The 26,865-nt window shown below is 34.2% G+C and overlaps 1 protein-coding gene across 5 annotated transcripts in view; it reads right to left on the reverse strand.

Moving 5' to 3' along the window:
- LOC111160139 (MON2 homolog, regulator of endosome-to-Golgi trafficking) overlaps positions 1 to 26,865 on the reverse strand; it is a 106,121-nt gene that overhangs the window by 23,414 nt on the left and 55,842 nt on the right. For 3 of the 5 annotated variants that reach the window (XM_022522991.1, XM_022522995.1, XM_022522996.1), the window contains exons 16-29: positions 25,832 to 25,936; positions 25,158 to 25,238; positions 25,006 to 25,079; positions 24,830 to 24,920; positions 20,396 to 20,497; positions 18,987 to 19,097; positions 17,304 to 17,479; positions 14,669 to 14,831; positions 13,006 to 13,299; positions 9,933 to 10,131; positions 6,068 to 6,696; positions 1,174 to 1,317; positions 560 to 577; positions 142 to 270 (exon numbers count right to left, since the gene is read on the reverse strand). In XM_022522991.1, the coding sequence (XP_022378699.1) occupies positions 142 to 270; positions 560 to 577; positions 1,174 to 1,317; positions 6,068 to 6,696; positions 9,933 to 10,131; positions 13,006 to 13,299; positions 14,669 to 14,831; positions 17,304 to 17,479; positions 18,987 to 19,097; positions 20,396 to 20,497; positions 24,830 to 24,920; positions 25,006 to 25,079; positions 25,158 to 25,238; positions 25,832 to 25,936 (2,316 nt within the window). The remainder of the gene's footprint in view (positions 1 to 141; positions 271 to 559; positions 578 to 1,173; positions 1,318 to 6,067; positions 6,697 to 9,932; positions 10,132 to 13,005; positions 13,300 to 14,668; positions 14,832 to 17,303; positions 17,480 to 18,986; positions 19,098 to 20,395; positions 20,498 to 24,829; positions 24,921 to 25,005; positions 25,080 to 25,157; positions 25,239 to 25,831; positions 25,937 to 26,865) is intronic. The other 2 variants (XM_022522994.1, XM_022522993.1) reach the window with 1 other exon arrangement.

Below are 26,865 nucleotides of genomic sequence, written 5' to 3' on the forward strand. Positions count from 1 at the left end.
AATGATGGAGAAAAGTCCCTATAAATAATAATATAAATATTTTTGCATTTATCTCAATATATGATAATATGTTATTACCTAAAAAGGAATTTCAGTAATAGTGTCATCATCAAAAAATAGAAATTAAAAAGAAAAAGGTACCTTAATAATATTCTGGAGTACTTTCTCATTCACAACTGCTTTGTGACAGGCTGTTTTCTGGTATAAATCCACAACTACTTCTAAAGACCTTTCAGCAAACGGGACATAATTCAAGGCTACCCATTCCGCCTAAAAAGTAATATTTTCACATGGAGTTAAAAATAAATGAGATTAAATTAAATCATATTGCTTTCAAAGAGAAACCTTCTTTGTCTTAAAGTTCAGTCCTTGGTTTTAGGCTGCATTATATCACATGCAAAGTTTTCAAATAGATATGTACTTCACGAAAGAACAATTTTCAGCCAGGCAAAAATTAAAACTATCAGAAAAAGGCCAGAGAGCATTCTATCAAGAAATGGGAAAGATGTACTTTACTTTTTGCCAATAGGTTAGGACAATTTCAGGAAATTTAACTCACCGGCGCAAATAGTTGGATCTATTGTGATTCCATTGTGTTGCAAGACAAATAGAATGAGAAAAGTTAATACACATTAAAACTACTTTTCGGACCATGTAAAATTTTAATTTATGTTGAGTGAACAAAATCAGCCTGTGCATGCACTCAGAAATTTACTTTTCCCCTAAGCCAAAATTTGCAAGCTATGGCTATAAAAATCTTTTAGGTAAAATCCAACTAAATTTCACACCAGCAGTAGACAACTTATTTAGTACACACGGATTTCTTCATTTTGCATCGCAGCTATTTATTTTAGACAAGATTAGGCTTAGGGATTTAGAAGCCATTTTGTAATGGGATGGGGCAGTCAAGAAACGAACTTTGAAGAAAAATGTAACATGAAAAGCCAAACTATCTAGAGAACTATTTGGGAAAGGAAAGTCATAAACAAGAAAAAAAAAAAGAACACAGAAAAGGTTTTCCAAATAGTGTTTCTTTTCAGCTTAAACTATTAACAGACACATGAAAGTTTATTTGTGAATGAAAAATTTCTGAGATACTCAAAGTCCTTCTTAAGTAGAACTGTTTATAAGCCATGAAATCTTACAGAGAAAATACAATTTAAAGCAAATTACCTGATTATATTTTGCATTTGCAATGTGCTTTGTTTCCAGCTGTCCATACTGCGGAGGTTTACACGAAAATTCCACAAATGCCAGTAACTGGTCAAATATAGCTGGATACATTATTTGCATGTTTTCTGGCCCCACACAGATGGCCTATAAAAGCAAAAATATGAACAGTAGAATGCATAACCTGAACTCCAGTTAAGTTCTTCACTGTACACACATTTAACCAAATAATCTTAAAAACTGTCCTATTTTATGTAAGTATTCTATAACCTTTTATAAGCCCTGAAGGACATAGCTATTACAAGTTATTTTAAACTATTATTGAATACAGTACAAGTTAAATGTGTTAATCAGCTAAAAAAATGCTTTTTAATAGAAAGTGTGATTTATTACTTAACAGACTGGAAAAAGGAGAGGAATCCCAGGCAGTCCTGAATTTCCACGATCGGATCACTTATTCAGTAATACAGCCACTAGACCATCAAGAATACTTCACTGACCAAGATGATATTGACTGATACTGACTTCTATTTAAGTGATAGTATCAGTTCATTGAAATGACAGCTGATTTCTGCACTATGCTAGTGTTCTAACTTTAACAAATAATCATGTGTATTATAGTTGGGAAAATAAATCATGTATGAAAATCTGTTTCTAAAAGAAATGTAGGGGCGCCTGGGTGGCTCAGTGGGTTAAGGCCTCTGCCTTCGGATCAGGTCATGATCCCAGGGTCCTGGGATCAAGCCCTGCATTGGGCTCTCTACTCACCAGGGAGCCTGCTTCCTCCTCTCTCTCTGCTTGCCTCTCTGCCTCCTTGTGATCTCTCTTTGTCAAATAAAAAAATAAAATCTTTTTTAAAAAATTATTTAAAAAAAATAAAAAATGAAAGAAATGTATATGTTAATTTTTCAACAGGAAAGTATACATTTAATGTCTAATGTTCTGAATATACAGACTTGGTTTAAAACAAGAATATTTTTTAAAATTAACAGAAATTAAATCTATTGCTATAAGCAATTTGATAAAACAAAGAGTAAAATGTGTATCCTGATACTGCAGATTTTAATTACTTCAGATATGCTGAAAGCACCTAAAATAAACCTTACATTTTCATTTTTTTCTAGCCACAAATATGTTTTCTCCTCTCACCCTTTCACATATTTTAGTGTTTCTTTTTCTCTGTGGGAAAAATATTTAATGATATTATTTACATAATGTCTAAAATACATTTGTGCTTTACAAAACAAAAAGCATGGTCATTCTACACTTTAGGTACCCTCAAAGTACTAAATCAAAATTCAAAGCATTTCAATTTTTTTTTTCAAAGCATTTCAAATTTTTAAGGAATTTCTTTAGAAAGATGTATACATTTACGTTTTTCTGCAATCCATGGCTTTTTAAACCTGTCAGATAATATATTAATTTTATTTTCCCTGAGAGAAGATGTAACCATTTAGTTACTATGTTACCATTTAGTTCTAAATAAAAGTCTTGAAATATAAAGTAGATAAGCAAAGTGCTGCCATGACTAAGTTAGATCATCTTGTAATTACAATGTAAAAAAGTAGAATAAAGATACCTAATACTATCTCTCAATATTTGGTTATTTTTCTCAGTAACAGTAAATGGAGAACTTGAATATCTAAAAAAATTCACTCTACTGACTGCTTCTGTTAAGTTTCACTTTCTTCTTTATTAATCTCTGCCTGAGTCTTAACTCTTAGGGGTAAACAAGCAGTAATTAGGAAAAGAAATAATTATACCAAGTAGATACTTAATTTTCAATGACTAAAAAAGAGAGAAAAGCCTGTGTGGTTACCTTAGAAAACTAAGTATTACAATTTCTCTGGAAATATCTTAGCACCAAATGAAGACTGTGATTATATACTTAGATTTTCAGCGGCTCTTTATAAAAAGAAAAACATATTATAGTGCTATACTTGACTTAATAAGCAATTCTGAGATCTTAAGATGCATAATATGGAACTGACATTTTTTTTAAGAGTTTTTTTATTTATTTATTTGACAGAGAGAGATCACAAGTAGATGGAGAGGCAGGCAGAGAGAGAGAGAGGGAAGCAGGCTCCCTGCTGAGCAGAGAGCCCGATTCGGGACTCGATCCCAGGACCCTGAGATCATGGCCCGAGCCGAAGGCAGCAGCTTAACCCACTGAGCCACCCAGGCGCCCTGGAACTGACATTTTTTTAAAAACAAATCCCATCTAAGAAAAAGTTATTATTGGTTTTTCTTCAGTATTCTTAAGTTTGCACATCAGAAAAAAACTATAGTATGAACCTGGTAACAGATTTTAGTCCAAAAGTTAAGAATCAGTCAGCAATCTAGACATTTCTTATTATTCCAGTTTGAAAATACATGTGGAAACAAGAACAGAAAATGGACATCCAACCTCTGACATGGTTCAAGGTTTATCTTATTAAGTCCTTCAACAGTAATTCCTTCAGCACCTGTATATATTAAGACTTCTTTGCCCTCTACCCTCATATACTAAGACCCTTGACAGGGAACTTGAAGACAGTAACAGCTAACATTTAGTTTAACTGTATCAGGCATTTAGCAAATGCCTTAAGCAAATCCCATTTGATAAAAAGAAAGTTTTAGATCTGTTATTTTCATATTTTATAGATTAAGAAGCTGATAATTAAAGAGATCCCAAAACCTGACCTATTGAGTAGCAGGCAGGGCTTCATTGCACAACTCCAAGGGCACCATCCACACATAATGTGATGGTGTTTCCTGGAGTACTACTCTGATAGCCTTGATGACGGAGGCAGATACAGTACCCAGCCATCTGACTTTAGGAAGTTCAGCAATAAATAAGACAGATGCAGTCACCCGATCACAGAACTTAGGTAAAACAATCAAATTCTCGTCTCCCACACATGCCAAAATATCTTGGTCCCAAAAATAAATAAATAAATAAATAAATCAGCATGCATAACTAGGTCAACTTGGTGGGAACTAGTGACTTAAATACCAAGAGAAAACCGTGACCCTGAAGCCCTAAACTATATAAGGGTAAACATGAAATAAAAAATGAGGTTTTATATGAAGGAAATGATCTTTAATCAATAAAATGTTTTATTGGATAGCTTATTAATTTAAGGATAAAGTCCCAAAGTAAGTAAATTTTGCTGTGAAAAAATTTTCTGACACCTATGGGAGTAAATACAGAAACACTTTTACTGATAATGAAGTATGTTAATTTTTTCTATTAGGAAAAATTAAAGATACCATATGGTTGACTCATATTCAAGTACTAGGAAATATAATTTAGATAATCACAAAAGTAATAAATGTTAGAGTGAAAACTAGTAACACAAAATGGTATCAACTGATATAAATGAACAGCATCAAAACTTCCTAAGTTTCAGACTGAAGGTATGTATATATTGTTTTCAAAACCAGTAAGAGCTCAGAACAAATTCCTAGTAGTTGGAATAAATGATTGTTTGTTCTGTAATTGCTAAAGCAAAGTTCTTAAAAATAAAATTACGTACTTTTTTTCTTGAAAGGAATTTTGGAGGTTTGTTTCTTCTTTGTTTATAAAAACCTATGTCAAATATCTGAATGAGAGTTCTAGATTACAGACATCCTATAAGGCCTGTGCTTTGCTCTGCTTTATGACAGAGTAACTTTTCAGTTTCCTCCAGGCCACTCCATAAGCAACCTATATGCATGGTCAATCAAGGGGGACAAAGTAGGTACTATACAGGCTACTTTTATTTCTACACTGAAAATAAAATAGCTATTCTGATTTCAATTGTTGAAAGCCCATATCCCTAAAATAAAGTTTTTTAAATGTCAGATTCTCTTAAATTTGTAAGTTTCTACATAATTTTTCTTTACACAGTATAACTAGGGTTAAAGAGATCAAGGAATTACTACTCAGCTGGACTTCCTCCAGAGCCAGTGAAAAGGTATTAGGGTGTAACAGAAACCGCTACTTTTACTGTGAAAGTTTTCATCATTCCAGCTGGATATAATGCAATCAGTTAATTAGAAAACATGATTTGCAGTACACGAATCTGATTAACCATATGTAATCAGAATCCAGTTCCATTCTAATTTTGTTAGAATGTCATAGCAACTTTGTTGGAATTGCTGGCTCCTCAGTAGACATTTTTCTGTTTAGTATTTTCGTTATTGTGAATTGTGCAATTATCTTGATAGTTTAAAGAATTCTTTGATTTTGATCTGGTCTTGCCTGCTAATTGGGATTTACTCAATGATTTCTAGGTCAATTGTTTATTTTTTAGCTGTTTGGTTTTTAATTTTTTATTTAAATTCAATAATTAACATATAATGTATCATGGTTTCAGAGGTAGAGGTCAGTGATTCATCAGTTTTATATAATACCCAGTACTCCTTAATAACTTCTTTGCAGTAACAAAACACACATAGGTAAGATACATCTTTTTAAAATTTCCATGAGGAAAATTTATAAATTTATTCTTACTTACTTTTTTAAAATATAGGCTTCCAACAATTCCAGAGCTAAATGAACAAAATATATATATGATCCCATACCTTATTAATTTTCTAATTATATAAGTATTTACTAATGTTGTTATTCAGAAAAGTATATCCTCTTATGAAGAACTGCATGATCAAACCAAAAATGTTGGTGAAAGGAAACAAGAGGATACATACAGTTTCTGAAAGATTCTCAAAACAAACCTGAATCACTTTTTCAGATACATCAGAAAACCCAATGTTTTTAAAATAACTGGATGTTTACAATCCTGAATTTACACAACGTATACATATACAACAGTCTTGATGATCCAGATTTCATCTCAAAAAACATATAGCAAACTAAAAAACTGCCAGCAAACCACATGCATTATTGTTTAGACAGCCACTAAAATTCTATTACCTTTTGGAGAACATCTAAAGCTGTAAGCACAGCTTCCTGTAAACTTGTCAAAATGGCTTCCGTGTAAGATGGAAGAATGAAAGGGGACGCATCCGAACTTATTGGCACTGACACAGCACTGTGCAATATGACTCCCAGCTTTTGCAAGTCATCCATGTTGAAACCAGTTTTTATGTGTTGGTAGAGAGCGGGAAATATCTGAATTAAAGCTGTAAGGAAAGGCTGACTGGGAATGAAAGTCAGTTTGTCAAAAGTAACAGGAGGCTTAGTGCTTTCCAATCCAATTCTATACCAGGTATTCCATGCAGCCCACCAGAGATTCAAATCTTCAAGCTCATCAGTAACTACTGGTGGCTCAGAGCTATTGTATCTTCCCAGTCTGTCTCCAATGGAATCTGTTCTTACAAATGGTCTGCTCAGGCCAGGGCCTGATATGGACCCTAGAAGGACAGGCACAGGTACATTAACTGCAGGTGGGGTCTCAGGCTTATCTGAGTCTCTGACAGGGGACACAATCTGTAAAATTTCCTGGAAGCTTTTCAGGGCAGCCAGAGACACTTCATTGTTTTTGCTGAGTGCTGCTGACTGTATATGGTCAAGAAGAACATCCCATGCTCTTGAAAAATCTCCTGTATTAGGAAGAGAAGAACAAAATCTATCAAAGCAGTCAAGATTTCTCTTACTAGTCAAGATGTCTCTTACTACTACACACTTTAGAATGTTTGTTTTATTCTACTACTCTAATTCCTATACACTAGGAAAATATGCTTAGGTATTAAGGTACAAACAATGTGAATTAAAATCAATGAAATCCAAAAATCCAGTAAAAATGTTTTTTTAAATATAGGAACAAAGAGCAACACAAAGAGGATAATGAATATATCATCAATGTTTCGATCTTAAATACAGAACTCTACAAATGTACATACACATGTTTACAATATTTCCTGGTATTTCTGCCTAAGAAGAATGGAATAAAAACTTAAGAGGGTAAAAACAAAAGCTTTTTAATAACAACTTTGATCTATCCATCTATCTTTATTAATGTTAAAATCTTAAGATGTTCTCATTCTTGAAAACACTGGAAAAGTTACAAATTATTACTGAATAATATATTTTTATAGGTCTAAATGTTTAAAATAAACTATACTATACTCATAAAATCTTAGCGCTACACTTTTTCATATTTACATAACTTATAGTTGCAGGGTTTTCCTTCCTTTTTTTGTTTTTTGTTGCAGAATTTTCTTAAACATTTATTCCCAATTACAAGGAGTCACCAGGAGAAAATGTACCATAAAGAATAGACTGCTTTTTAGAATGAGTCTAAATTTCTTCCTGTCATGGGAAACTGAGTCTGCTGATCCACCATCAGCAGAGCATGGGCTGAGTGGTAGTTATTGGTTTCCGCTGATCAATCCAATCTCTTTTTCTACTCCTATGACCAATTAAGCACATTTATATTGAAGCTTTTTATAGAAACATGTAGTTTGTTCCTATGAAGCCCAGCAAAAATGACCTTGTTCCTCCAGCAATCTAGCCTAATGGCTTTTAATACCATGGATTATTACCAATATACCTGCACTTTTTTTGGTAACGATTTTTTATTTTATTCATTTGAGAGAAAAAGAGCAAGCAAGCAAGAGCACGAGCAGGCAGGAGGGTTAGAAGGAGAGGGAGAAGCAGACTCCCCGCTGAGCAGGGTGCCTAATGAGGGGCTCAATCCCAGGACCCCAGGATTATGACCTGAACCAAAGGCAGACATTTAAAACCAACTGAGCCACCCAGGTACCTTACATACTTGCATTTAAATAACACCAAAATCAGAAGAACAGGTATTTTCCAAAGTAGGATGACATACATAGGCTATGAAATACTTAAATAAGGTTTAAACTCACTTCCCAAAGGCTATAAACGACTAAATTTTTAAAGAGGAGATGAACCCATACGCCTATGGAAGCATTCAGTTAGTAGGAAAGCTCGAAGTAGTCCTGCAATGAAACAAAAGGTACTATTCTGCCCAAATAGGACAAAATATAATACCTCACCAGTTACATGCCTCTTCCTCTCCACTCTTTCTTTTATTAAAAATTGAGGTATAATTTATATACAATTGAAAACAGATTTTTTTTCTTGTTAAACTGTTCAAAGAGTTTTGACATATTACATCTAAAAACTATCAAAACAGCTAAACAAAACTTCTGTCTTTTGCCATCCTAGTTCAAAAGTCAGATGAAACAATAATTTACCAACCAGAATGGTGACTTAATCTCAGAATATTTCATATAATCAGGGGAAAAACCCTGGAATTCCTTTACTAATTTAACTCTATGTCTAGAAAAAAGTCCTCTTTCTAAAAGACCAGGTATAATTATGTATTGTACATGGTTATGTTAAACATATGAACATTCTAAGATAATAAAAAACATTTTCTAATCTTGGAATTATAAAAACATTATCAAAGCTACACAAACTGTCTTATTGTCTTCATTTTTTTAAAAAACTAGATCTTTATCTATTAGGTTTTAGCTTTTAAAATAAAGTAACAATCATGGAAGTATTAAAAATGATGCTTATTTGGGGCACCTGAGTGGCTCAGTGGGTTAAAGCCTCTGCCTTCAGCTCAGGCCATGATCCCAGAGTCCTGGGATCGAGCCCCGCATCGGGCTCTCTGCTCAGTGGGGAACCTGCTTCCTCCTCTCTCTCTGCCTGCCTCTCTGCCTACTTGTGATCTCTGTCTGTCAAATAAATAAATAAAATATTGAAAAAAAAAAATGATGCTTATTTTGTCAAAACTCAGCAAATGTGCACTTAAGACCGGTACATTTCATTTTCTATAAATTTTACATGAAAACTAAAAACTACGATTTTTACGTATATATTATGTTAGGCTCTAGGAATGCAAAATGGATCAGACACTATGGATTATTCTGGGAAAAAAAAGGAAAAATGCATGAAGAACACTACACAAAAATGATGATGAAAAGAATAAATACACTTATGCCTTAACAGAAACAGGAACAAAGGGCGCCTGGGTGGCTCAGTTGGTTAAGCGACTGCCTTTGGCTCAAGTCATGATCCTGGAGTCCCAGGATCGAGTCCCACATCAGACTCCCTGTAGGGAGTCTGCTTCTCCCACTGACCTCTCTCCTCTCATGCGCTCTCTCAAATAAATAAAATCTTTAAAAAAAGAAAAAAACAGAACAAAAAAGCTAAATGTAAAATAATAACTTGTAAAAATGCAAGACTCTGTAGGACATGCTCATAATTAAGCAAAAAAAATCTTCGTTCTGTTCATTTTTCTCTACCACCATCACTACCATCAGAAGTGAAGGTACAATCCACAATGGGATTCTTAATCTTAGTACTATTGACCTGTACAATTCTCTCTGCCTGTAAAACTCTTCACATTTTGTCTTACTATTGCCTGATGAACATACTACTCACCCTTCAGATCTCCTCGCTAAAATACTGCTTTCTTAGGGAAGCCTACCTAGATCACAGAGGCCAGGTCAAATACATATTAGAAGCTTACAAAGCACCACTCCTTTGTAACATTTATCACTGTAGTAAGTTTGTATTTATGTAATTATAGTTACTCCCTCAGGCACAAGATACCAAGGATGCTGTGTATTTTACTCATCACTGTATCCCTTAGCCCATATGAGCTACATTACATGTTTTCTCAATAAGATGAATGAAAACATGTATAGCTCACACCACACATACACAAAGACTGGCAGTTAAGATCGATTATTCTTGGGAAGTAGCATTGTACATAAATTTTTAAAAGATCTTTTATATTTTCCAAATTTCCTTTAACATGAATTACTTATATAACCAGAGGGAAAATGTATATATATACCTAAAGGTTGCAGTAAATATCTTCTAGTGTTAAAGATTCTTGCTACTCCAGCCAATGTTAAAACCCATGTCTCTGCCCACTGCTTCTCTGCTGTGTCCCTTGAATGATGAATGAGAATATTTCCACCTCCAGACTCAATCTTTTCTTTGTCTGCAGTGGTAGAAGACTCCCGAACTCGGTCCAACAGATGAAAAAGAACCTGAATATTTATAAAAATGAACAGAAAAATAACATAGCTTAAGTAATAGCATAGCAGTTAGAAATTGTCACAAGAAATTACATCTGACAGATCAATCCCGAATACTAGAAAAATTTTAGCAGTAGATATACTGTATTACCTTTAAATATGAAATGGAATATGAAAAAAAATTTTTAAAGATTTTATTTATTTGTCAGAGAGAGAGAGAGATAGCACACAAGCAGAGGGAGCAGTAGGCAGTGGGAGAAGCAGACTCCCTAAAGAGCAAGGAGATCAATGTGGGACTTGATCCCAGGACCCTGGGATCACGACCTGAGCCAAAGGCAGATGCTTAACCCACTGAACCACCCAGGCATCCTGGAATATGAAAAACTTTAAAATTGGGTAGAATATTTTCTAAGACTTATTGATTTGGGGTATCAATAGAGTATCTATGGAGTAATATACAAGAAGGGAATGAAGCTAAGAAGTCCAGGCAAAAAATAAATTATGGAAGATATCTGTAGAGAGATTATAACTGAAGATTCAGGACTATATGAAGGTGCTTCAAAAAAATCAAGCAAGGGGACTTCTGGCTGGTTCAGTCCATAAAGAACATGACTCTTGAACTCGGAATCACGAGTTCAAGCCCCACATTGGGCATAGAGCCTACATTAAAAAGAAGGCGCCTGGGTGGCTCAGTTGGTTAAGCGACTACCTTTGGCTCAGGTGATGATTCTGGAGTCCCGGGACTGAGTCCCACATCAGGCTCCCTGCTTGGCAGGGAGTCTGCTTCTCCCTCTGACCCTCCCCCTTTTCATGCTCTTTCTCTCTCTCACACTCTCTCTGACTCTCACATAAAGAAGTAAAACCTTAAAAAAATAATAAAATAAAAATAAAAAAATAAAAAGAAGAAGAAAGAAAAAATCAAGCAGGAAGTGTTTGGGACCTGAAGAGTAGATTCAGGGGAAGGAACTGAAGAAAAATTTTTTAAAAATTGGAAAGACAAGCAGAAGCATTCTGTGAAACAGAATCCAAGGGAAGAGAAATTTCAAGGAGAAAATAATTAAGTGTTAGATGCGACAAAAAAATAAAAGTGAATAGGATAAGAACTGAATTAAGGTGAAAATCTTGGCAATTAGAAGACCACCTATAGCCTAAGAACAATTTCCGTGGTTCTCAAAATATGGTCTCAGGACCAACAGCATTAGCATCACACAGGCAATTCACAGACATGCAATTCTCAGAGCACAAGCCAGGGCGGCTCAGAAAAATCAGAAATTCTGGGAGGCAGGGGCTGGTGGCTCAGCAATCTGCACTTGAGCGAGTCCTCTAGGTGATTCTGTTACTTTAAGGTTTAAGAGACTCTGAAGTAGAATAATCTGGAAATCATATTAAAGGGTCAGGAGAATGCAGGGAAGGTAAGGAAGGAAAAAAAAAATCACTGACAACTAGGCAGCAAGATTAACAATTAAGCTGTTTAAAAGGAAAATAGGAATCAGAAAATATCAGTTTGTTTTTTAAATGGTAAGGAAGGCTTAAGCATGTTTGTGATCTGAAGAGAGGAGCCAGCGGATGGAGTTGAAACAGAATACACAGGACGGAGAAGGGATTTTAATTATTTTTATAAGTGGATATGAATTATTAATTTTTAAGAAGACATTTTGGAATATTTTTATTAAACTGAAGACAAATTGTTAAATATAACTAAGATTTACTATGCAGCCTATTGTCAAACACTGATCTCAGAAATTCACAAAAGTGGTGAAATGATAGATTTTTTAAAAAATTTTTTTAAAGATTTTATTTATTTATATGGCAGAGGTCACAAGCAGGCAGAGAGGCAGACAGAAAGAGAGGGGGAAGCAGGCTCCCTGCTGAGCAGAGAGCCCCATGTGGGGCTCGATCCCAGACCCCTGAGATATGACCTGAGCCGAAGGCAGAGGCTTAACCCTCTGAGCCACCCAGGTACCCCAATAAATACATTTTTATTAAAATAGAATACATGGAACAAAAATGGAGAGCTTTCAGCAAAGAGGGGATCCTCACTAATAAGTTGTTGGCTTTGTAAAAAGTTTTTAAAGTTTTTAAAAAATATTTATTTATCTTAACAGAGAGAGTATACCTGCACACAGCTGGAGGAGGGGCAGAGGGAGAAGGAGGGAGAGAATTCCAAGCAAACTCCATGCTGAGTACAGAGCCCCCAACACAGGACCCAATCTCACAACTGTGAGATCATAACCTGAGCCGAAATCAAGAGTTGGATGCCCAACCAACTGAGCCACCAGGCATCCCATAGAAAGTTTTTAAAAAGAGGACGAGAAAGAAAAATAAAGGGGTGCCTGGCTGGCTCAGTCAGTATAGCAAGTGACTTCTGGTCTCAGGATTGTGAGTTTGCGCCTCACGTTGGATGTAGAGATTACTTAAAAATAAAATATTAAAAAACAAAGAAAAGCAAGAGGAAAAAAAAAAAGAAAGAAAATGAAACTGTATATTTAATGAACAAATATACAGAATTTACCAATTAGAGGTTACTTCTGTTTGGTGATCCTGAAAGGAAATTTCACTACTGTTGATATTCTTTTATTTACAAAATTCTCAATTGGTTATATTTAAATTACATGGTTTTGGGGAAACGGGAAGCAAAAAGGGAAAGGCAAAGGCAGAAATCAGAGACAGACAGTAAGAGATAAAGACAGAAAAAGAGAGAATAGGCTTTCAGTATGTAATTTATTCTGGGTGAGGCACAACTTAAAGTATGACAAAACTAACATTCTGTATTGTCAAAAGCACAAACGCCTGGAAATTCTTCTTCAAAAATTAACAGGTACAAGATTAATTGAAAAATTTAAAAATCTGTGTCAAAAGCTAGTAACTCAAGCTAATCCACAGTACCTTCCAAATAACAGTGTGCCATGTTGAGTGCTGTAGTAAAGTTCCATGTGCACCAATTGTTGAAAACAGAGTTTGTCCTGCACTCTTCCTCACAGCAGGACGGGGGTCCACACATAGTTCACCCAATTTTGCGTAAAGACACAACCACAAGCAATCAAATGGTGGTGCAGGATGGAAAGGCCGATTTAAAACAACTCCTTTCTCTTCTGCCTGCTTCTGCTGTGCTGCCTCTTCTTTATTTAATTCTTTTTCAATAGTTTCTCCTCTTTGGAAAAAATAATCTGAAATATTCCACTAAAAAGCAAAGTAGAAAAACGCCATTCACTCACAGATTTTATTTTGAACACATAAATACATATGCAACGCATGGTTGCTTTACCTTTCAGAATAAAACTTTAAAAAGCCACTTCAGTAATTTCTTTTCTAGTAGAACAGATCTGAAAATATCTCTGTCACATGTCTCCATCTGATCCCAGGAGAATTTGGGGAAACAAGCATGGGCTAACGTGAACATTTTCAAACATTTTTATTATGAAACATTTCAGTAACATAGAAAAATGGGGAAAATATATCAATATAGTGATATATAGAAAGCCAGGTATTAACATTCTGTCATATTTACTTCATTCCACTAAAGGGTTTAAAAAAATAACCATGATGCCATTATGACACCACAAAAATCATTAACAATTCCTTAATATCATTTAATGGTATTTTATAATTTCATAAGAATAATTACTATATCCAAATAAATCTTGTGACTTCATTCTCAACCACAGTATGTGGTGTATGAATTAATGAGAATTATGCCAGTGATAAAAATGTGACCATAAAAATACAGGAGGTGACACCTAGCAGTAATTTAATCAACACTGAACTACTCTTTGGGAACAATTCTATACATGTGCTTATTTCCTTTCCTATAATTACCTATTTAATAGTAACTTATCTTACTTGTAAGGGTATTTAAGTTTGACTTTTAAAACTTCTGGCTTATAATAAACATTAAAAAGAGTCAAAATAATCTCTTTAAATACATTTATATTGGGAACAGCTTTCTATTTGTTTACTTATATAATATTAATAATATCCTAGCTTAGATTTTACTTTCTACATTAAAGATGAGTAAAATGAGGCTCAAGATGCCAATAATTAAACAAGAGGCACACAGAATTAAAATACAAGTATATCTGCTTCCACAGTCAAAGCTCTTCCATTAACATATGCCTTCTAACAGCTAATAAAGCAGCACTGACAAACTATAGGACTGTGTATATAGCAAAGCCCTACATATATAGTAAAGCCTTTTATTGGAGCTTTATTTACTAAATAAGTAGTATATGGAAATGTGGCTACTGAAACAATATTAAAAATCAGTTAATCTTTACACAAGCATACATACTACTGTTTACTAAATCCTCTCACAACAAACCTTTTAAAGCTAAATTTTAGCTCAATATATCAAAATTATTCCAAATATTCTATTAATGAAGTAATTCTTAAGTTGTGTCATTTAACCCTTCATGCAAAATAAAAGTTTATTACTTAAAAGTCATTTGAACAACCCCTCTAAAGCCAAAAGCCAATTCTCTTAGTATTCACTCTCAATAGCATAACAGTGATTTCTAAATTATATGATCACAAGAAAGGCAGCAATACTTACCAATAAACCTATTGAAGTCAAACTAATATTAAGTTCTTGGTTATGAAGTCCAAAGCTACCTGCAACATCTACAACAATCTGCAGGCATGTACAAGGCATTGTTGGTAGAAAATCCGTCACAACCAACTGAAGACACTGGAATGCAGTTCGTATCAAGGATTCTCTGAAAAAAAATGGAAAAAAATTATACTCATGCACTTAAAAGAAATGTAAGTAAAAATACACACCTTACACTAATTTTAACCAAGTTAAATTCTATTTTAAAAATTGAACAAGAAAATCTTCCTAATATAGGTCATACAGTATTTCAGTATTTACATAAATGTAAAAGAGAAACACACACTTGAAAAAATTAACAAATAAAAATAAAGAATTTTGTATCAACTAGCCAAACAAAACTTAGACATTAATGAGAAAAGGAAACTGGCCACAGCTCCTTTCTCACCACTATACCCCCAATACCTAGCATGGTGCCTAGCACATGCAAATACACACAATTTACTCACTGAATGAAAATTAGTTCCTCATTCTTTTATATCTATATCTTATTTAAAATTCTATATCTAGTCTGTAAAAGAAAAGAATACATTTTGAATTTCAAATGAAGAGAATAAGAAGTAACTGATTTTAGAGAGAAATTCTAGTGGTGAAATTTAATAATGAAATGAATTATAATAGCTAATGCTTATTTTTTCTTAAAGATTTTATTTAGAGAGAGAGAGAGAGAGAAAAAAAGAAAAAGAATGCACTCAAGCAAGGGGAAGGAGGAGAAGCAGACTCCAAGCTGATGCAGGGCTTGATCTCACAGCCCTGAGACTATAACTGAAGTGGAAATCAGTCGGATGCCCAATGAACCGAGCCACCCCAGGCAACCCAATAGCTAAAACTTATTATTGAGTGTTTGTTATGTCATGCACTTCCTAAGTGTTCTACATGTACTAATTAATTTCATCCTACAACGATGTCCTATTTTATAACTGCACTGTAGACTGGGAGAAGAAAAATACTTAAGCTTGATTTAAGCCATGGCTGATCTCTTTCCACTTTAATCATCTCAGTATTTTGTAGTATTTAAGAAAATTTAGGGCCCCTGGGTGGCTCAGTTTGTTAAACGACAGCCTTTGGCTCAGCTCTAGTCCCACATCAGGCTCCCTGCTCAGCAGGGAGTCTGCTTCTCTTTCTGACCCTCCCCCCTTTCATGCTCTCTCTCTCAAATAAATAAAACCTTTAAAAAAAATTTATTACTACAAATAAGTAAGAAAAAATAATTTTCCTTAATAAGCCCAAGCACCTCAATCATATAAAACTCCTCAACTAGTCAGCATACTGGATAGCATGAGTTCTGCTGCAGAGTGAGACAAATATATGCAAACATTCAATAGACCTCTCTCTCCGCTGCAACATTATACCTTAAGCTAAATAAGTCCATTTTGTTCTTCCTTCAGTATTTACTACTTAGCTAATAATACCACCATTCATTAAGCTGCCTAAGTTACAAATATAGGATTCATTCCTTATTCTATTTTCTATATCACCCTTCACTTCCATAATCAAGCTGCTAAGTAGCTAACTCCATCACTCTGTGTTTCTAGAGAACACTGCAGGTTCTCTCATGTCCCACCCACCCCTCCATAGTGCTTTCACAGTGATGTATCTCAAATGCACATCAGATCACACTGTTCCTCTGCTTAAAACTCCTAAAATGCCCCTCAATGTACTTAAGATAAATCCAAATAGTTTATAAAAGCATATAAGGTTCCTCATAATTTTGGCTCTGCCCTCCTCCAGGGACACAGGCCCCTACCACTGGAATCTTATTCTTTTGCAGGATAACAGACTATTCTCATTAGGATTCTACTTACAGATATTGCTCCTCTTTCCTAAGATTCTACTTTTAGAGCAAGAGCTATTTATCTGTGTAATCAGAGTAACTAGCAGGGCACAGGACTTAGAATACACTGGCACAGGGGCACCTGGGTGGCTCAGTGGGTTAAAGCCTCTGCCTTCGGCTCAGGTCATGATCCCAGGGTCCTGGGATGGAGCCCCGCATTGTGTTCTCTGCTCGGAAGGGAGCCTGAACCCCTCCCTCTCTCTCTGCCTGCTCTCTGCCTACTTGTAATCTCTGTCAAATAAATAAATAAAATCTTAAAAAAAAAAAAAAAAAAGAATACACTGGCACAAAATAAATGAACAATAAATTTTTACACTTGATCTTAGCCAAAAGGCCGAGAAGCGATGAACAATAAATTTTTAAAGGTCCCTTAAAACTAACTTCTTAGATTTCCCAATATATGCAGTGAAGTCCTAAAGTGTTAATTCACATCTTACCAGTGCTTATTTTAATAATATAAGACCCAATCTTCTGATGTGTTACAAAATTTGTTAGCTTGGTGCATTTACCCTATAAACCTTGTATTTCTGTATAAATGTCAAATGTCAAGTAAACAGCAATTTTTCTATCCTTCCAAAACAAAGATGAGCCCTGATAATTCACTACAGTCACTGGGGGTAGAAATAAGAAAAACGATTCTAGATCTTAGCCAGGAAGAGGACACATAAAAAATTACCACTTCTTCAAGATTTTAGGGCAAAGTCCCTCCTCATTACTTTTTGGATGTTAATTTTAAACACTTACCCTTGATCATTTCTGATTGCTCCCATGACTCCAAGCACTAATGGCCATCCAGGCCCAAGACTGTCTCCCTGACTCTGAAGAATCTGCAACACACATTCTAATTGCTTGAGTCGGATATCTGGATGGTTAATACTGGACATCTCCTTTAATGGGTTCAATAAAAGCAACTGCAGCCTCTGAAAGGAGGGCAAGAAACTAATTAGGAAGAGAGGCTCAAAAAGACAGAAAGGCTTTACAGTTGCTTTTTAAATTTAAATTCACTTCCACTCAGACTATAATAGTTAACAGAAACTTTTCTACTAAAACAAACACTGAATGTGATTCTCTAACCATAATCACCAGAGGTTTATTTTGTCCTCTGTATTTTTTTAAAATAAGAGAAAATAAAAACCAATTTTCAACATGTTAAATTTTGGATTAAATGGAGAGTGATCCTGCATTAAAAAACATTCATTGAAGACCCCAAACAAAAATTAATTACTTAAAAACTTTTTTAAAAAAGACACTAATTAAAGACCCATATGAAATTAATCTCACTAAAGGAAATCTATCTATTTATATCTAGCTATATTTGGAGAGAGGAAAATAATCCCCAATTTCTAAAATCATCTTTCATTTATTCTGTTAATGTATATCACATGTATTGAAAATTCTTAATACTCCTAAAAATTAAGTATGGTTGACATGAACAAAGATGGCATAAAACTACTGGAACCCATCGGAGTTAAAAAAAAAAAAAAAAAAAAATACTCTATTCCAGTCCCTTCAAAAGTATCTGAAAGCACTTGCTTCATTTTTAACTTTTTTCTCTTCAAGGACTCACTTATTTGGTTCGCTGACTAAAAAAACATTAAAGCTCTCACCATGTGCCAAGTATTAAGCTGAACGTTAAGGATATGGATCAGGGTTTTGTTTTCAAAAACCTTAAAGTATAATAGGAAAAAGTATGAAATCTAAAATGTAAGTTCTGTAAGAACATACATCTTTTCTGTTTCATTTATCATTCTATGCCAAGAGCTAATATACCAGTTGGCATATCGTATATACTCAATAAGTAACACAATTACAATATAGTAAGATAATGAAGGCAATGGAAATGCCTATTAAATACCTCATTCCTATTCATTCTTCAAACAACAGAACTTTGGTAGACTTTTAAAAAATTGTGTAAGATAGAGGTGAATGATTATAGAAGTCAGGACAAAGGATTCAAAAATAAACTCTGGAAGAATAAAATAACTTTTAAAAGTATTTTAAAATAAAAATCTATTTATGGTACTTGTCTCTTCCAGCGGTTGTTTTCTCCTCATGTATGGATAATCAGAGAAAAAATTTGAGACAGTTAAGGACCAAACCAAGCAGGCTAATAAAGTAGGGCATCAAAATAAAGCTTTAGCAATGCATGAACAGGGAAACTTCTGCACTAGGAGACCAGTTCTAGGTAATTTAATAGCTTTAATTCCCTGTCATTTGCAAGAAAGTTGCTGTATTTTTTAATAAAGATAATCCTAAAAATCCAGACATATCAACCTCTGTAAGATATCCATGGCCTACATATAAAATAGAATATTAAGCAACAAAACTCATTCTCAGAATATCATCCATTTGCTATATTAAGAAAAAATTATATATGGGAGATGATTTTATATTAAGAATTATTTTTAAAAACAAGAATTTCTTTACCTGGTTTTGTGAAAGTGGAGGATCATGGTTAAATGTTAATCCTGCTTTAATAAGTGAAGTTAAAGCTTCTGCTCCCCATTCTCTCATTCGAGAGTTTGGATGCTGGCAGACCTGAGGACAAAACATTGAATAAAAATTAAATATTTAAATTGTATACTTAAGCTATGTATCACACATCAACTTGAGAAAAGAAAAATTAAAACATTACATTTTCTGTTCTTAAGATTTTATTTATTTATTTGAGAGAGAGAGAGAGAGCCCAAGCAGTGTGAGGCACAGAGGGAGAGAGAGAGAAGCAGGCTCCCGACTAAGCAGGGAGCCCAAAGCGGGGCTTGACCCCAGGATGCTGGGATCATGACCCGAGTGGAAGGCAGACATTTAACCAAATGAGCCACCCAGACACTCCTGTTCTTTCACATTTTTAAAAATGACATCAAAAGTTCATCAGTAATGGAAAATTATATCTATAATGTAAGTTAGCTTACCTTCTGTATAAGGGGCAAAGGAAGCAATAGAGAGAAGATAAAATATGAAACTAAGTAAGTCACAGGAAAAAAAAAATGTCATAAAAGTAAATTGTGTCATCAGAGTAAACAAAAAAAGTAGGCTGACACCAAAGTTCCTAATTAGGCCTACCCTCATAATCGAATACTGTGCTAAAATCTTAAAAACTTATTTTTGTGCCATTTGGTGAGAAGGTCCACGATAAAGAAATTGGCATATATCCTTTAATAATTCATAAAAGTAATCCCAATAAAATGGAAAAAAAATAAAGAAAAGGACAAGGACATTTGTTTTTCTTATTAAGAATAATACCTTTCCTAGCTTACTCAAAAAATACAAAATGAATCCAGGTAACCTAAACCTAAACCACACATAAACACATATAATGACCGAAGCAGCTTTTACTGAGAAGTAGCTCATTATTACCAATCATTCCAACTTGGACACAAGATACAAATTCAGATGAAAATTCCCTGGTACTATCTAATAATTAGTAATACCAAAAAAGTTTTTCCCTTTGCAGAAGAGCTATCTCAGGATCATAGGAAAGGCTATAAAGACACAATGTTTACTACTAACTCTCAGCCCAATTACCTTGAAGTTTCAGAACTAGCTGAAACTGAGGTAGATCATGAGACTATATAACAAAAGAAAGAGGTCCCAAGCTAACAGCTGAAGGAGACTTCAGAGACTGCATTGTGTATCACCCATTTTTCAGCCAAAAGCAATTCTTCCAGCAAAGCAATTATTATAAAACTTCAGTCATTGATAAATTATAAAGGGATAAGTACAAGGAAAAAAAATGGTAATGCTGATTTTTCATATGGTTATCCAGAATCATTAGTTCAATGTGTAGGCCTTTATTCTTAACAAGAAGTAAACAGTATTTAAGAAAAAGAAGTTACCTCAAGCAGATGTCCAGTTAGAGGTCTCCAAAGAATTTCTATTCGGTGCATGTTAACTAGACCCGTTTCTAACAATTTGGCAACAGCAAAAAGAGATGGTTCCTAGAGAAAAAACACATTGCAATTTGCTATTATAAGAATTTTTAGTACCTCAAATGTAAATAAAACACAATACTCTGAAAAGCATGACTATAATTAATATCTAATTAGTATAAAGTTAGTAATAATCATAACAGAATCTCAGTTATCATAAGACAAGCCTTTCTGCCCACCTTCAAGTACCCAGAATAGCTTCTAGTTGGAAAATTGGTTAGGAAGAAAATGCCTTCGTGAGGAAAAACTGAAAAATTCAAAACTTATTCTAGACATATAGAACGGCTAGTCGTCTGACCAGAAGGAAAGATACATTCTACCACAGACTAAACTTTGTCCCCCTAAAATTCCTTTGTTGAAACCCTAACCCCCAAGTTGATGGTATCTGGAGATAAGGCCAATAAGGGGTAAGTAAAGTTAAATGAGGTCATAGGGTGAAACTCTGGTAAGCCAGGATTAGTGGTTTCTTAAAAGAGACACCAGAGAACTTGTTAGTGTGTTCTTAAGCACTCCACCCCCACCACATGAGGATACAGTGAGAAGGCAGCCATCTTTCAAGCCAGGAAGAGAGCCCTCACTAGAACCACCATACTGGCATCTAGATCTCAAACTTGCAGCCTCCAGAACTGTAAGAAAACACAATTCTGTAGTTTAAACCACCCAGTCTGTGATAATTTGTTATGGCAGCCCAGGCTGACTAATATATATTCTTATTAGTGTAGTCTTCAAAGGTCCAGGTTTTATGTGTGAATGTCAAGTATGAAAAAAGCAGAAAGAAGACATCAGAGAGCAGGGGGAAAAGTGTGATGTCAAGAATATGGCTGATACCAGTTTAGACACTAACAGAAAAGTAGCAGAAATAGAAGACAAACCCCTCTCCTCAGTGGCTAGCATTTCACCAACCAGAAAGACAAATATAATGGTCAGGCTGACCCTTCCTGCACGTGCTAATGTTGTACACACCTTAAAAATTTGTGTGGTAGAAAAATGTATCATGGTAGAAACATGATAACTGTGAACTGCCTATAACTGCCTAGCATTTCACTTCAATTGTACCACTTAACAGCTGTGTAACAGTAAGTTACTACTTCCACTAATTTTTTTTAATGTATGAAATGGAGATAATAATATACCGAAACAACCACATGTTAGAAAGTATCTGGCACATAGTGAGTCCCCATAAATGTTGCCTAGTATTACTTCCTCCTCCTCCTCCTGCTCATTCTAACCAGGATATATATAAGAATAGTGTGTCATTTAAAAGAATGTACAGACATCCACACCTCATAACAAAGATTCTTATTCAGGAAGCCTAGGATGTAGTCCTGGTATATTTTTAAAAACTCAACAGCAGACTTTTTTTTTTTTAAGATTTTATTTATTTATTTGAGTGACCGAGAGAGAGAGAGAAAGAAAGCACACAACCAGAGGCAGAGGGAGAGGGAGAAGCAGACTCTCCTGCTGAGCAGGGAGCCTAATGCAGGGCTTGATCCCAGGACCCCAGGACTATAACCTGAGCCAAAGGCAGATGCTTAATCAAAAAAACTCTACAGGACACAAAAGTTAAAGCCACTAGTGGTTAAGAATAAAGTTCTAGAATGATACAGATGTGGGTTCAAATCCAAGCTCTAACATTTACCAAATAGGTGATCCCAGATAAATTAGTTAAGCTCTCTATTTTCATATTTCATCTGTGAAAAAGAGGATACTACCACCAAACCTCACCGAATTGTTTTAAATGATTAAATAAGTAAGTGCCTGACATACAGTAAACTACGAACAGCAGCTGCTTTTTAATTTTTGTCATTGTTATACTGAGTTTGGTAATATGTCTGCACAGGTATCATCAACCCATCTGAAAACTTTACCATAAGCTACTTTCTCAACACATTGGCACAAATTCCTGAAATGAGGACCAAAAATGAAATGGCTGGTCACTCTAAAGCCACGATAAAGGACATTGATATATAAATCTTTAATCCCTAGAATATTTAACTCAGAAGAGCTAACATTGATAAAGTATTTTTTTAAAGCATTTTTATTTTTTTATTTTATTTTATTTTTTTTTTAAGATTTTATTTATTTATTTCATAGAGAGAGAGATCACAAGTAGGCAGAGAGGCAGGCAGAGAGAGAGATAGAGGAGGAAGCAGGTTCTCCGCTGAGCAGAGAGCCCAATGTGGGACTCGATCCCAGGACCCTGAGATCATGACCCGAGCCGAAGGCGGAGGCTTAACCCACTGAGCCACCCAGGCGCCCCTGATAAAGTATTTTTAACAATGAAAAAAATTATACAAGTTTCTTATTTCAACATCTGCATATTTTACAATAACTTTTTATAAAAAAGCACAAGTGAATAATATACTGTTTCATGCTTCCATTTAAAAATTTTTTACACTTGAATTATTTTTATAAACTTTTATTTCTGTTCCTCATTTACCACTTCACTTTATAAAATCAAATCATATAATAGAGAAATAAGAACACATTCTCAGAAATATAATACCCATTCCAGTGCATCCATGTTTCCAACAACTGTTCCCTCTAAGCCTCCCTGAAATATCACATCTGCTCCTACCACTCTCTTTAAATTATATTTTTCCAGATTAACTATAAACTAATAATAATCAAATTTCCTATTTCTTCTCAATCCTCATTCTTTTTTTTTTTTTTTAAAGATTTTATTTATTTATCTGACAGAGAGAGATCACAAGCAGGCAGAGAGGCAGACAGAGAGAGAGGAGGAAGCAGGCTCCCTGCTAAGCAGAGAGCCCGATGCGGGGCTCGATCCCAGGATCCTGAGATCATGACCTGAGCCGAAGGCAGCGGCTTAACCCACTGAGCCACCCAGGCGCCCCTCAATCCTCATTCTTCTTGATTTCTTGTAACATTTTTCTCTTTTGATTTCCACAAAACTGCCCTTTTCTAAATTTTGCCATTCCTTCAATACCCAACTCCAATCACAAATTCATTCATCTTGATTAATCTTAGTTCTTTTAGTCAAAATATGCAGTAAAAACATCTTCCATAACAGGACACTAAGGATTCAGAAAATAAGTCTCACACCACATAAGATCTATAACTTTAACTCTTATACCACTTCAGCTACCACTTAACCATGAGCCAAGTAGTTTACATGCTATTTGAAAGTAAAAATCTTTTATTTCCTTTGTATTTCCTAGAAGAGTATCATGTACATAGAGTAAACATACTGTGGTTACTGAGTGAATATGTAAATTCTCAAGACATTACCAGAGAAACTTGTTCAGATTTCCTTAAGGTACTCTATTAAAAATATATTTGTGTGTTAAGAGTTAATCTTAAAGATGCAGGATTATTAAAGATATCCAGAAACTGATTACTTCACTATATTTTGTATTGCTCTTGCCTTAATTTGGAGTCAACTATAATGCACATTTTCAAACACCTACATGCTTATGTAATTCTCTAGCTATGTGCTATAGTATACAAAACTTCTCCCTAATGAAACCTTAGTGTGGTTAATCTTTACAACAGTCTTACAGATGAAAAGCCACAGTATAAAGAATTATAATTTAGGTCTAGGCAGACAATATAATTTTGGATCTTACAGGTATATGTTAAACAAGTTATAAAGCTGCATTCTCTGCTTTTTAATCGTGTTCTAGGTATCTTCATTTATTTGTAAATGGTCACACTATACTTATTTTAAAACACGGAAAGCATTTTATTTTAAATAATTTCTAAAATATAAATAAATCCATATATTCCTGTGCTTTCTAAGTATAACAGAAAATTATATTTTGAGTACAGAAAGAAATGTTCTTGAATGTCAATATTCAAAAGTACTGTTCTATTCATTCAGTTAATGAGCAAAGCAAAAAATTAATTTTCAAGGTAGGGAGAATCATTACCTTTAGAAAGAAATGATTAGCTCCTTATTTTCCATCCCAACGAAGGCAAGAGAAACTGAGACATATATATATTGCTTGATTTAAATCTTGTATTGCCCCAATCATAAATTATAATTACAAATATTATTATGACATTTTATGGAACTCATTTATAAATGTGATACTGCCTTTATTCTTTATCAAAATGTTTCTTAAAATACTCAGTACCCAAGAGAAACAGAAACAGTTTAAAATTATTAATATATATTAGACAAATCACAAACTGGATAGTCCTCTTCACTCCCCCTTCAACAAATAACCACCATAAATGGTAAAAACTCAAGAGAATTGAGAGAGCCTGCAAGATAAGCATTAGTCCCATTACTAAAATACTAAGATCATAATGAGTGTACTCCTTATTTAACTCAATAATGTACCATATTTAAAACAGAAAGATAGAATATCACACCTTATTATTTCCATAGGCCATATCCATTGCTTCTAGGGATAAGGAGCAAAGTGCATTTATTAAATGATGCAATGATACGTCATCAAGATACCTATAATGAAAATGAAGAAATAAAACATTCTGATCTAAAATATACACTAATAATATTTCTATCAATTTTAAAAACTGATTCTTACTGTGAGCTTTCAAACAATCTTGAAAGTATATTGGAAATCACTGGTAAATCTGTCATCACAGCTGTTGTTAGAACCTAAGAGAAGAATACAATTAAATGTAACATATGAGCATTTCAGGAAGCACAAATTGAGTAAAACCAACTAGAGCTTACTGTACTGGGTCCTTCTACAGCTCTCCCAGGTTTCAAGGCACCACCACTACTAGGCTTTAATCCCAGAATCCACACAAGATGCTGTAAAATTAAAGGTAAAAAAAAAAAATAAAGAAATTTATAAAAATTATAAAAATTCTAGTAACTAAAATTTTTAAAAAATCAGTAGTAACTTCAAATAATTAAAATTAGTAAGTTTCCAACAACTAAATTTGTTTTTAAAGATTTTATTTATTTGACAAAGACAGACAGAGAGAGAGCACAAGCAGGGGGAGTGGCAGAGGGAGGGAGAGGGAGCAGCAGACTCCCCGCTGAGCAGGGAGCCCAATCTAGGACTCAATCCCAGGACTCTGAGATCATGACCTGAACTGAAGGCAGCTGCTTAACTGACTGAGCCACCCAGGCACCCCCAATAACTAAATTTAAGTTAATAATTACTATTCATATAAAATACTTCTGACACCAAGCATAGGATATAGAACTTAGGCCATTGAGAGAAGAATTCCATTACTTTGTACAATAGAAGCCACATCTTTATTCCTTTCTAACTTTTTCTTCTTCAAACTTACTGCCTAGTCTTTAGGCCTGCTCAAAGCACCAGTAGGCATTGCTTAATTTGTTAGCACTCAGCTATAAAAACAACACTGACCTCTGACCCAGAGCCTACAACATACCTGTAGAGTTGCCAAGACAAGTTGCCATGATGTTCCAAGAACAGCTCCATGGCAGTGTGCCAAGTTAAGTAAAGTCCTCATACACTGGATATTTTTGGAAGTGAGCTATATATATTTTTTAAAAGATATATTTGTAAATACTGTTGTACATTCTTGTAAAGCAGCATTATCATATTCAAATATTTTTTGAAATAAAAAAACAAAAATATTAAGAAAATAGGTTTGGATGGTTTTGTAAAGAACAAATTAATTTGCTTAAAAGTTGTGTTATCATATATATATGTATTAGAATGTCTCATAAGAGATTCCAGATGGAGGTCAAGTAAGGAATTTTAATAAATACTATAAAAGCTTACAGATTTTACTTTAAAACAGAAGTGTTTAAAGAGGTATAGATAAACAGGAATCATGTCATACTGGTCTACATTATTATTCTGAAAATCAACCTGTAAACAAATATTAAGAAAGACTGCATAAAGTACAGTTTGACATTGGCCTGGATTAACATTGGCTGAGTTCATGTCATGGAACTACCATAACCTTAGTTAAATTAACCTCTCTACCTATCATTTCATTTCTTTAGAAAGAAAAGAGCTGAGGGTATTAAATCAGATAAAACAAAATTCAATAAATATCAGCTGCCATCATCATCATTATCATCATCATGGAGAATATATTTCTTTTAATTTGGTCCTTACTATGGTCTTCACTGGAAAATATTGTGTTTTAAGAGTACCACAAGAAGAAATGGCAGATCATGGTTTACACTTTCTTTTTTTTCTGATTCCTTTGAATTAACATTTTGTAGAACTCAAATGCCCCAGAGTTGTTCTATATTAGAAGGAAACCATGTCAACTACTTTTATCCTAATTACATTATTTCAGAATATACCTGTAAGATATATATTATAGTCATGATCCTTGGCTGGAGCTAATTTTCTGTGATAGTTACTATTAAAAAGAGGATTGAAATGAATTACTTTTTAGGAGGAAAAAAAAGTTGTGTTATCACAACTGCTTATGATAATGTCAAC

This window comes from Enhydra lutris, unplaced genomic scaffold, assembly GCF_002288905.1.
Source record: "Enhydra lutris kenyoni isolate GAN:26980312 unplaced genomic scaffold, ASM228890v2 scaffoldscaffold74, whole genome shotgun sequence".
Lineage (NCBI taxonomy): Eukaryota > Metazoa > Chordata > Mammalia > Carnivora > Mustelidae > Enhydra > Enhydra lutris.